We start from the raw sequence: 13,070 nt of genomic DNA, 5'->3' as shown, positions 1-13,070 counted from the left end.
AGAACTAAATCTCTTCTTTCTGATAAACAGATTCCTCAGTGCTATAAAAAAAAAAAACACACAGAAAAGCTGTGACAGATAGCTTAAAGACTATTGAGATACCTTTCAAAATTGAGATTCCTTTCTTCTCACAAGATGGTGTCGAACTTGTTTGTTACGACATCTGTTGTACATTCTACATGGCTAACTCTTACCATGGAGTAGTTTTTCTTTGGGGGGGGGGGTTATACACAGTGTTCTTGCTTCTTTTATTTTATTTTTTTTTTTTTGAAATAAAGAATACGTTTCCAATTGTGAGCCTCTGAGAGGCATTGCATAGATTTTTAATAACGTCATTTTGTATACCAGTTAACGACGTGCATAAGACACTGAGACTCTCTGTTTAGTTGTGGATCTTTTCAGGATTCGATGCGTGTTTATTAGTTTTTTAGCTTTTTTTTTTTTTGTGGCTTACATAACTTCACCATCTTAAAAGTCATCACTGGTATTTAATATTGATTTCAAATTTTGCTACAAGGCCAGCAATTTCAGGGAAGGAGTAAGTACTTAACTGATACTTATTTTATCGACTCCGAAAGGATAAAAGTGGCGGAATTTGAACTCAGAACATGAAGACGAACAAAATGCCACTAAGTATTTTTCCTAACGACTCTGCCAGCTTGCCGCCTTTTTACTGGTGTTTAATATTGAAAGACTTATACTCTCTGTCGAATTTAAACAGCTTTGCTATAATAAATAATTTCATTCCTTAAGAGCATCGTTCTGGAATGTTCCAGCTTCGTTATTAGAAGATGATTCTGTTAAAAGAACTCCGACAGTAAAATACTCATCTTGTCTTCTTGTAAAAGTGATTATTTTGTTGTAATATTTTCATTTTGAACACTTTCTAAAGTTGAGGTCCTCTGGTTGCAGCTGCATCCTGATCCGAAATTCAACTTCCGCCATGTCAAATTTAGCACCCTAAAGCTTTCTTTTCCCACACTCCCACACTCTGGATAACATTCTTTGTGGAACTTCTTTGTCAGTTCAGCAATTCTTTGTGAAGTCTTTCCTGTAGGCTTCAGTCAGTCTACAAAACTGTTTCGCCTGCATTTGAGTTTTACTGTGTTTGTGTGAGACGACCACCCGCGACGTTATAAGTACAAGCACGGAACTGTGTCATCAGTTCGGCTAGCTGGTGGTGGTATTGGTGCTTGTAGTGTTGGTGGTGGTAGTGGTGCTGGGAGTAATATAGTTGTAGTAGTAGTAGTCAACACTTATATTCTTTCTGTATTTCCCCTACAGCTGCTGCAATTGCTATTGTTATTGTTGTCAGTAAGAGTGACTGTGTGGTAAGTAGCTTGCTTACGAACCACATGGTATATATGTATGTATGTATGTATGTATGTATGTATATACAAATAGTAAATGAGTATATGCATATATACGTACAGGTATGTGCATACCGACATCCACCTGTATGTATAGGTGCATATCTGGGTACAGGACATTGCAAACAAACGTAGACGAGAACACACGAGCCACATAGAGAACATCTCCTTCATCAGCCACCCACGTTTTAACACCGGCGTTTCGACGAGCTTGGGCAGGACGCATCGCTAAAACGGCTCGTCCCATGGATCGCAGATTAAATTTGTATACGCAAATTAAATCTAGCCATGGAGGAATGTAGTGGCGGACAAAAAACAAGACAGGAAAACAAACAGAAAAGGCTTTACGGCCAGACGAGAAAAATTATGTGTGTAAGAACGCGATGAGGCACGGACCCGAGAGGGACAAAGTGGTGCGTGCGTTGCTTGGCGAAAGCCAAGGAAGGAAAGGATTATTGACCGGAAGCATGTGACCATGCCGGTGTAAAGGGAAGAGAGAGAAACAGAGGGAGGAAGTAGAAGAATAGGTGAGCAACGAGAGGAAAAGAGAAAGAGAGGAAAAACGAGGGGGGAAAAGAGATACGTAGTAGTAACAGAGGAAGAACGAGAGGGGTAAAGCGAGATACGTAGTAGTACAGAGGAAGAACGAGGGGGGGGGGGGGGAAAGAGAAAGAGATAGAGTAGCATACATGTATACATATACATATGTGTGTGTGACTGTGTGTGTGTTTGTGTGTCTGTGTTTGTCCCCCCAACATCACTTGACAACCGATGCTGGTGTATTTACGTCCCCGTAACTTAGCGGTTCGACAAAAGAGAATGATAGAATAAGTACTTGGCTTACAAATAATAAGTCCTGGGGTCGATTTGCTCGACTAAAGGCGGTGCACCAGCATGGCCACAGTCAAATGACTGAAACAAATAAAAGATTAAAAAGTATTGTAGAAACAATTGAGCACCGTACTAATATGCATTTATGTACTGGAATGAAATCAAAGTCGATTACAGGTAAGTACCAGTCATATACTTGGATTTATTCAGTCGATTACCAGTGAGGTACAGGGGTCAATTATATCGACGGCAGAACATAATGCTGTAAGTGTGACGTCTTTGAGAGACCTTTAGGACAGGGATGGTCGGTGTATGTGGACAATACCACACAATATCTTGTGAATTCACATGGCTTATTAGTTAGATTGTTGAACTCACCGTCGTATGGTCATGGGTTCAATTTCCAGATCAGTTGGTATGTTGTGTCTTTAGGCAGGTCACTTTATATCATATTGTTCCAGTCCACCGAGCGCTTCGCAAACTATTAACCTCAAACGCCAGCTGTCAACGCTCATGATGGCTTGAGATACTATCTTACTTTAAAACAATCCGGCGGCGGTGGCTGCAGCAGCAAATGTTGTTGTTGATGTTGTTGTTGTTATTGTTGAGCGTAAAACCAGACTTGATTCGGCCGTCTTTTGATCAAAGGTGGTACAATTGTGATTATCCAATCTTTATTCAAACGTAATATATCTTGGATTCCATTAACCAGCCTGCTGCTTTTTAAAAAAGTAGTGGATTGTAAATAAATTTGAGAGAGATTTCGTTATTGTTTCTAGCATCAGCATACATACATCCTTAACTTCTTCCTTTTAGTTATCAAGTTGACATATCTTTCAATATAGCGATTGGCAACAAAGTCGGATTGGTCAGTGTTACAGACCATCTTCCTTACTATAGGAATTCCTTACCCCTTCACTTTTCTATTTTCATTTACTTATTTATGTATTTATTTTCTTTCAGACGGAGATTTGCGCAAGTACCCTTACAGATATTATTCAGGGTGTGGTCAGTGGTGCAGATGGCTGCATATTTTCCTTTGGATATTCACGAGCAAGTAAGTCCTCTTTGCTAATTTTTAGACTATAATCAAGTCATTGGAGCATCCTCCACCCCTCATTGAGTTTATCTGAAATTTCGAGTCAACAGACGTTATGATGGCTGCTGACTAAATACGATTCCTAGATATCAAAAAGAAAAAAATATTGCCCAACGATTGATGGCCGACCCAATAAAGTACCGAACGATTAATTGAGAGGTTCGTTGTGTCCATAGTCAAGTTAGTTAACTGTCAAATATTCAGTCCATCTAGATGTAAAGGATCCCAACCTACCCCTTAAAAATAAATTTCTTTTGTTTCTACTAAAGGACAAGTTCTGGGATTTGGGGAATTGGGCTAGTCGACTACATCAACCCCAATTCTCGACTGATACTTATTTTATCGACCTGAAAGTATGAAAGACGAAATTGGCCTCTGCGGAATTTAAAGCTAGAGCGTGAAACCGGACAAAATGCCGCTAAGCATTTTGTCCGGTGTCTTAATGATTCTGCCCGCTCGTCACTTTTTAATAATGGTTTCAATCAAGGCCAGTAATTTTGAGGTAGGAGTAAGTCGATGACATCTACCCCAGTACACGACTAGTACTTATTTTATCGATCCCGGAAGGATGAAAGACAAAGTCGACCTCGGTGGAATTTGAACTCAGAACGTAAAGATGTACGAAATGCCGCTAAGCATTCTCCCCGCGTGCTAACCATTCTGCCAGCTCGCCGCGGTAAGCAGTGCTGAGATTAGATCTCAGACTGGTTGGTCACTCAGAGGAAATGATTAAATGTAAAAATTGATGGCGATTATTGATGATATTTAGTGAGATCTATCCAATTCATGCCAGCAAAGAAAAACAGATGATAAACCAATATTAATGATAATGACGACGACGATGATGATGATTATGATGATTCCGAAAATGTCTCATCTATCCATTTAACGCTACAGAAACTGGAGTTATAATCATCACCTCTGTGGATCTTTGAGCTTATAAAACTATTAATTTTGCATTTGACCACGACGCAGCCTTACCATTTTTACTTCATTATTCAGAAATTAGGTCTCAGTTCACCGTAGTAGTGAGCAGGAGTTCTGTTTACTGACGAATGTTTAATAGGTTTGCAATGTCGAGCTGAAACTCATAATCTGTGTATAACTGACCAAGTTATAAATATTATTCGACTCGTATAATTCGAAAATGTCAAGCAATTATTGTCTCTAATCACACTTACGTAGAATGAATATAGAATGATCTATTATATATTCATATTTCGTATTTATACATTTCACTTGTAATTATTCATACATGCACTTCATATTTTTTATATACGTTTTATAATGGATTAATTTTAATATCACGTTGATTGCTGTTCATATTCGGTTACTATTGTCAATTCTTTTAGATGACTCATTGTTAAAATCATGTTTACATTTTACTCTGTATACGCACAAACATAGATGTGTGTGTGCGTTTGTGTGTTCTTGTTCGCGTTGTATATTTACTTTATCACGTATTCAGAGCGTCTTTGTGGCTAGCATAAGAATAACTGTCATTACTGCAGCCACTGCCACTATACTGCCACCCACTCTTCCCCTTTATCAAAATCATTATCATCGTCATCATCATCATCATCTTCAGCAGAATCGTTAGAGCGTCGGAACAAATGCTTTGTGGTATTTTGCTCTTGCTATTTTTGAGTTCAAATCCTGCCGAGGCCAAACTTATCTTTTCATCCTTTCGGAGTCAGTAAAATAAAGTTCCAGTTGAACAATGAAGTTGATAATATCGGCTGAAACCCTGCCCTAAATTTGCTGACCTTGTGCCAAAATTTGAAACACTTGTCATTATTATTGTTGTTGATAAGGCAACCAGCGGGCAGAATCATTAGCAACCGGACAAAATGATTAGCGGCATTTCGTCCATCAGTACGTTCTGAGTTCAAATTCCGCCGAAGTCGACTTAGCCTTTCATTCTTTCAGGATCGATGAAATAAGTACCAGTTGAGTACTGAGGTCGATGCAATCGATTTATCCCCTCTTCTAAACAAAAATTTCAGGCACAGGTGGTAAGAAGTTTGCTTCCCAACCACACGGTTCTGGGTTCAGTCCTATTGCGTGTCACCTTGGGCAACTGTCTTCTATTAAAGCCTCAGACCAACCAAAGCCTTGTGGACGGAAACTGAAAGAAGCCCGTTATATGTATGTATATATATATATATATATATATATATATATATATATATATATATATATAATGAAAAGTCTGATTCCATGTTTTATTATTTGCAATTTTTGCAATTTTACAATTTTACAATATTGAAACAAACTAGTACTTTCATACGTTACGCAATCATCAGGTTTATTTAGCGACAGTCATGTTCTGCAACTGACAACTCTGTCAATTGTGCAACAGGACTATCACTAAATAAACCTGGTGATTGCATAACGTATGAAAGTACTACTTTGTTTCAACATTGTAAAATTGTAAAAATTGTAAAATAATAAAACATGGAAATCAGACTAAGTTGGAATTTCATTGATTAAGATATATTCTTCTAAACACAACCATACAAACTCGGATGTGTGTGTGTGTGTGTGTGTGTGTGTGTGTGTGTGTGTGTGTGTGTGTGTGTGTGTGCCCCATCACCGCTTGGCAACTGGTGTGGGTGTGTGTACACCCCTGTATCGGCAAAAATAACTGATAGAAATAATAAGTATGAAACTTTTAAAAAAATAAGTACTCGTGTCAATTCGTTCGACTAAGATTCTTCAAGGTGTGCCCCAACATGGCCACAATCTCACGACTGAAACAAGTAAAAGATAAAAGATTAAGACTACGCCAATAGTAGAAAGGAATATTGTTGTTGGTGGTGATGGTGGCGGTAGTGGTGGTGATGACGGCAGGAGGCGGAGGAGTTGTAGCATCATTATCATCATCTAATACACATACTAGGGTTGTGTGAAAATAATCAGTTAAAAAGTAAGAGGTTCAGAAGTTGAGCAAATTTGGTTGGATGGTAAGTTCCTGCAATAGTCTAAGTACCAGCTCGATATCCCAAAGGTGCCAATGTAGGTTTGAAGGAAAACGCATTAGGTTATCCAAGTAGTATCTATTTATTTTTTGCTAAGTTAGCGTATAAGGGTCTCTAGCATAAACGAGGTGTCCACAATTTCGAATTTTTCGGCAAAGAGCACGGCTTTGTGAACTGCACTTGGACAAAAATGGAACTATCGGAAGCTGACCGTGTCATTTTCTTTTTTAAGGTTTTCAAAAATAAAATCAGCGAATTGGTTGGATTGAATTTCATGAGGAAGATCAGCAGCAGCAGTGGGTGGAGGGATCTTTAAAAAGAAAATTTAGAGTCGATGAGGTTTAGCTAAGAAATAGCGATTGAACATATTACATGGAGGTGGTGAAGCTAGTTATCTATAATACATTAAAAATGCTTGCTTGCAATGTTACACAGCCAAACTGGCGCATAATGGGAAAATGCTTTGAAAGTAAAGTGCCCCTGAAATGTGAATACGAACGGAAGTTTCGCGTAAATCGGACCAATGGTTATTGAGATATTCGAAGTTTGGGAGTAAAACAGTGCATAATGGGAAAATACTCCGAAAATAACTTAACCCTGAAAGGGAAGAAACTCTAACTTTTCCATTAGACACATTATGATGGGCAAAATATTTTAAAGTGAAAATGACTTTAAAAATACGGTAAATATTTCGTAAAAGACCCGTTCGTAACCTCGGTGCGAAATAGTTTTTTTTTTCCCCATAGGTTTCTTCCGAGTGTATTCAACGTGTCACGCCTCCAAAGATTTGGCTGCTATTTCTAGCACGCCCTACTACAAAAAACAGCTATTTGCGATAAACGACTCGAAATACCTGTCACCTGGTAGGAGGACGTGCAAGAAATAGCAGCCAAATCTTTCCATTACTGGGGAAAGGAGCCGTTTATACGTGATTTCGATGTCACATTCGTTGAAAGCATGCGAAATAACAGGGAAGAGAAAAAACAAACACGAAACAAAGCTCCGTTGCTAGGAAACTCAGACTTCCCCGGTGACCCAACGGGTCACGGATTGTCTAGTCAGTTTATAAAGCCCTGTTAAGATCGCATCCAGCCTACTATGTTTTAATTGACGCTCAGTCATTTTTCTGCTTTGTTCGAGAACATACTCTGGTGGGTACAGCGGAACGAAAGTTGTTCGATGAACTATTCAATGTCCGATGTTTTTTCAGTGATATTTGCCAGATTGTTTCTGAAAGCAGTGGACTGAAGACGGTTGTGTTTAACACTTGTCGTAACTCTCATCGGTGAAAATGAAGCACCGAGAAAAGCCAATAACAGTAGCCAAGATGCAGGGATTACTGAGTAGTTGTGCAAGGAAAAAATCGCTGGGGGTAGATGGTCAGCATTACGAGTTATGTGTTAACTTGATATTCTTGGCAAACGTCTGTGACAATTAGCAATAGATTTGAAACTTTGCCAATTGCCTGAGCCTTGTAGTAATGGCACTGCAGAGGGAAAACGCGAAAAGAGAGATCATCTGTGATAATTTCATGCCCATAATTCCGTTGAACGTAAAGTTAATTTAATTAAGATGTTCCCAAAATGCTTGGCGTTCATCGTCGGTAGTAATGTTGGCACCGCTCTAACCTGTGCAACTCTTAGAACGACCTCTGTCTCATATGATACATCGTAGAGAAATTTGGTAATAAACTTGTCGTTGTCTTGGAAGCAATTCAGGGTGTCCTTGAGAACAATCTGAATTGTCCCATCAGCGACGCCTTTCTTGGGGCGTCACTTCTAGGTCTGTTGTATAATCCTGGGGTGTGGAAAACTCAAGAATTGCTCCGGGGGGGGGGGGGGCTTAGCTACAGACTGAATAGTGCCTTGTGAGTGAATTTTGTAGACGGAAAGTGTGGAAGCCCATTTTACACACACACACACACACACACACACACACACATATAGGCAGTGAGCCGTGTTGTCAAGGTTTGTATTTGTTGAGATCATGTGACAAGTGTGTGACAAACTCCTAAGTCCAATAAATAATATCCGATTCTTTATTTGTTTTTGCAATATGAATTTCCTTTTGCACTTGGATACTATGAGCACCGTCCGGTCTGCTTAATTTCTAACGAATGCTTTGGTGAATGGATGTTTGAAGTTGGTTAAAATATTTTGATATTTGTCATGTTTCTTATTCGGGCAAATCTTTACCGTTTTTTTGTTTATTTTATTTATTTGTTTATGTGTAGTCTTTTTTAATTTTTCGAAAGGTAACTGAAATCTTCAAAATTATAAAAATTGTTGTTTCTTTTTTTTTTTTTTTTTTTTAAGCATACCTTGGTTCAAGAAAAATAATTAAGGGCATCGTGAAAGCGTCATATTTAATTAAAACTAAGAAACATAATTCACGATGATGAATAATTTGTATTTGTCAACTGAAAGGTAGAATCACTGAAATTATACATAGATAGAGTTTTGCAAATGATTCGAAAATTCATCTTTGAAAAATCAAAGTCATTAGCTTGAATTTTCAAAACCAAATGTGTGCATTTTTTTACCCCCGAATTGTGAAATCAGAATTTCCAGTACTAAATTCCACCATTCCTTTCCTTGTATTCATGTGAATCTACCTTTTCGATTCTGAAAACAATAAAGACAAAATGCCTTTCAACATTAAAAAAACGTAGAAATTCCCTTCTGAATATCATCACTGACAAATATCAAGAGGCAGTTTGATAAATTGTGCCAAAACAAACACTCACACCCAACGGAAGATATTCCTTGTTACCATTTTTTTAAATTTTTGTTTTATGTTTTGTTCTGTGCGGCTGATAAAGTTTTGTATTGTTTTTGTTGTAAATTGTATATTTTTTATATATATAATCACACATACGGATTTTATTATTTTGTTACTCACTGATATTTATACCACTGAAAGAGGGCCGCAAGAAAATACATCTGGTAATAAAGGGACCATATGGGAAGGTTATTTAAGAAAAGATAGTACAGAAAACTTGCTTTCTAAATTGTGCTGTTTATTTGGTTGCGATTGTGTTGTGTATACGTTATAGTATCGAGTGGTGATTGTGCTGAATAAGAGTCATGTTATACTATTGACCAATATATGTGTAGAATATGTTGTGTGGGTTAGCATAATGTCAGGTGTTGATTGTGTAGAATGTATGATGAGTAGATTGTGTTATTTTATTAGGTTGTGATTGTGTTGTGGCAATAGTGTTGGGTATTGTATGTGTTGTGTGAGCTGGAATCCAGCTGCCGGCCATATATCTTTCGACGACCATGTCACTCTGAAAACATTTGTGGTCATTGTCGTCTTAAACGAAATAAAGTAATATTGAAGATGGGAAAATATTGGTCCACGTTTCATAATCTTTCGGCGCAAGCTACTTTACATAATCTGAGCTTTTTCTTCCGTTCTTGTCTCCTCCCGCAACTATTAATATGCCGTAACTGTTGCTTTGAACAGTTTTGTCCGTGCTGAGTCCTTCTATGCCAATCCTCCTCCTCCTTCCCCTTCAAATTTTACTTCTCTTTCTGTCAGTGCTACATTGATTCCTTTTTTTTTTTCTTGTTCTTGATAAAAATCATGGCATCAATTTCTTTACAATTTAACAAAGATCTCTTCTTTCAGACGCTCTTCAGTTTTCTTAGACTTCTATTATTATTATTATTATTATTATTATTATTATTATTATTATTATTATTATTATTTACTTTTAATCTGCATGCTTGTTACAACCACTCACCGAGACACACCCAGCATCCTAGGGCGAGTGAAGAATAAGAGATATTACAGTATGACTGAAAGCTTGGGGAGGGAAGGTAGTGAAATATCTTCATGTAATACAATACAAACATTTAAAATGATAGGGTTTTTCTAAGGATGTGGGCAGTACTTCTCAGCGCAATCTTTTGGATTTCTTTGAGACATGGTTCTCCTGGGATCTTATCTAGATGTTTCTGGCATCCCTTTCTTATCATACCTAGGGCACCCACAATAACAGGAACAGTTCTCACTTTAAGATGCCACTTATTTTGTATTTCAATTTCCTGGTCCTTATATTTACTTAATTTGTCAAATTTCTTTACAGATACATTTTTATCAGTAGGAACACATCTATTAGTCTACAAGTACTGTCTTCTCTGTCTTTAATGACTATGTCTGGTCGATTAGCCTGGATCGTTGTCGGTGTTGATTGGAAAATCCCAGAGGATAGTGCCATTTTTACCTTCAATGACTGGCTCAGAATAATGTCCATACCAGTAAGCAGGAGTGCTGATTTTGTAGTGTATACATATTTTCCAATGTAAACACTGCTCTACACCATCGTGGCGATTTTTGTATTATTATTATTATTATCATTATCATTATTATTGTTATTATTGAGTGAGAGAGAAGTGCATGCCATCAAAGTTAGGCTGGGGTACAAATATGCGAAGCCCATTATACCCATCATGACTACCCGTCTGATAAGGGTACACCAAGCACATGCATCACAACTATGTGTGCGTGACATGGTGATCTCATATTAAGATAAACAGCGCATGAGCTTGCAGGTGGAGCCCAGTTAGAATTTTCTTCAGGTCGAGTAGCCCATCCTGGTCAAAAGGTCCCTGAATAAGGTTTGTTTAAGTATGTTGAGCAAAACACCCATGTTTCCAAAGGTGATTTTTTCAAACCCCAAAGAACTCCTCTCAACACATGGCTATGATGCTCCCCCACTACTTCTGCTCGTGATCAGAGATGCACATATCGTCAGCCACCAAGGGACATGCTCAACTGGTTAAGGTCAAACAACTGACCAGCAAATCTGTGGCATTGAGCAGAATATTTGTTGTAGTCCGTCTTTTATATCAAGACAAAACAATGTACATGATAACACTTCCAATCAATTAAGATCAGAAGCCATGAGAGCCACTGCCTGGTACTGCATCCGGGCATTTATTGTTGTTGTTGTTATATTGTATGTTTTTGAAGTTTTTTTTCCACTTGTGTCTTCGTTATTGATGTTATCCACGATCGTGACATCTTTCCTCTTGTTTTCTATTTGCTTCTGTATGTTTGTCATGTTAGTTTACTTGATGTTTTGATATTCTTCTATAAATAGATCTGAAGGAGTAACCACTTTTCTTTGCAACCACATTGGCAGTTGCTTGTTATTTTATTTAACCTGGTGATATTGTTAACCGTGTCTACTTTCATTGAATTTTTGATGGTCAGCATTTTTATTGTTGCTGTTATTCTATAGTGAAGGTGCGTGGCTTAGTGGTTAGGGTGTCAGCATCATGATCGTAAGATTGTAGTTTCAATTTCTTGACTCGGCAATGTGTTGTTTTCTTGAGCAAAGCACTTCATTTCACATTGTTCCAGTCCACTCAGCTGGCAAAAATGAGCTACCCTGCGGCGGACCGGCGTCCCATCCAGGTGGGGAATATGATTACACCAGGGAAACCGGTTCTATGAGTCTGTGACATAGGAACTTTACTTTACTTCTGTTTTATAGTTTTATCCTTGAGAGGTTCCTAGGAAAATCGATTTTTCAAAATTCTTTAATTACCCAATACCCGCCCCCTTAGATTATCATACCCATGATTCCCACCGTATAACTTCCTATTTCTAAATCAATTTTATTTATATTTCCTTTTATTTATATTTTTGTGTGTTGTTCTGATTCACTTTTTGTTGATCAGTGTGTGCGCTCTGGGGTTTTGTTCCATTGTGCTTTCCAATCTACTTTATTTCATATGCGTTACATAGGTTTATTTTCGATATATACATATATATATATATATATATATATATATATATATATATATATATATATATATATATATATATATATATATATATATATATATATATATATAAACTAGTGCATTAAGAAAACGATCGATTAGTTATTTGGATAAATATCTAACCAATTGACTAACAATAAAAAGTGATATCGAACCAGTGCAACAGTTTCTTCTTATCATTATTGGCGTAATGACCCTTCCGACATACACACACACACACATAAAGCAAAGAGTGTATCAATAACGAAAGCAGAAAACAACAAATGTCAGGAGACATTCAAAGTAAATATTATTAGGTTGACGCTTAAGAAAGGAATAAAAGTTATAAAGTAAATGTGATAACGTTTTGGACATAGTCTTTCGTCTGATGAAGGAGCTGAAAAAAGAAGAGAGCCACATTTTCACACTTTTTTTTAGCTAATATCCAAAGTTTCACTGAGATAAGGTTATCTTTCCTCCAAATTTTAAATGATGGGAAGCGGAATGTTGCTGTAAAGAAGGGGCGGGGAAACTTTTTAGTGCCGCGGGCAAAAATTTCCTATGAAAAAGGTTTTATATCTGTGTAAATCTTGTATATATCTATTAATAATTCGATGTACATTAATAAAGATAAGTTTAACACATTAAATTAACGCGTAACATCTTCATTAATGTCGCCACTGAATTTAAGACGTTTATATTACTTTATGAAGTATTCTATATTTTTTAGCTTGAGTGTAGTTGGGTCTCAAGGGGGTGGTACAAACCTAGCAATATGTGTTCAAAAGAGAAAACAAAATTTCCAGTCAAATGGCAATTACCAGACTATTTCTCTTCGATTCTAACCGTTTTAAGTCGCAGTGGAAACGCAACCTTTGTTGCAAATAGGCATGTGAATATTGTATAAATTTTGTAATTGAAAAATTCATTATATTTTGTACATACGAGTATATCGGCCAGCGGGCGCAATAGAATGTGCTCGTGGGCGCAATTGCACCCACGGGCGGGG

General features: G+C 37.4%; 1 protein-coding gene across 4 annotated transcripts in view; it reads left to right on the top strand.

Moving 5' to 3' along the window:
• The window catches only part of LOC106872443 (uncharacterized), a 547,002-nt gene that overhangs the window by 384,018 nt on the left and 149,914 nt on the right, over positions 1-13,070 (top strand). For all 4 annotated transcript variants that reach the window (XM_089365395.1, XM_089365396.1, XM_052973789.2 and 1 more), the window contains exon 9: positions 3,165-3,258. In XM_089365395.1, coding sequence (XP_089221521.1) covers positions 3,165-3,258 — 94 coding nt within the window. The remainder of the gene's footprint in view (positions 1-3,164; positions 3,259-13,070) is intronic.

This window comes from Octopus bimaculoides, chromosome Z (genome assembly GCF_046866305.1).
Source record: "Octopus bimaculoides isolate indiv1 chromosome Z, ASM4686630v1, whole genome shotgun sequence".
NCBI classification, from domain to species: Eukaryota; Metazoa; Mollusca; class Cephalopoda; order Octopoda; family Octopodidae; genus Octopus; species Octopus bimaculoides.
This window is presented reverse-complemented; position numbering and strand designations above follow the sequence as displayed.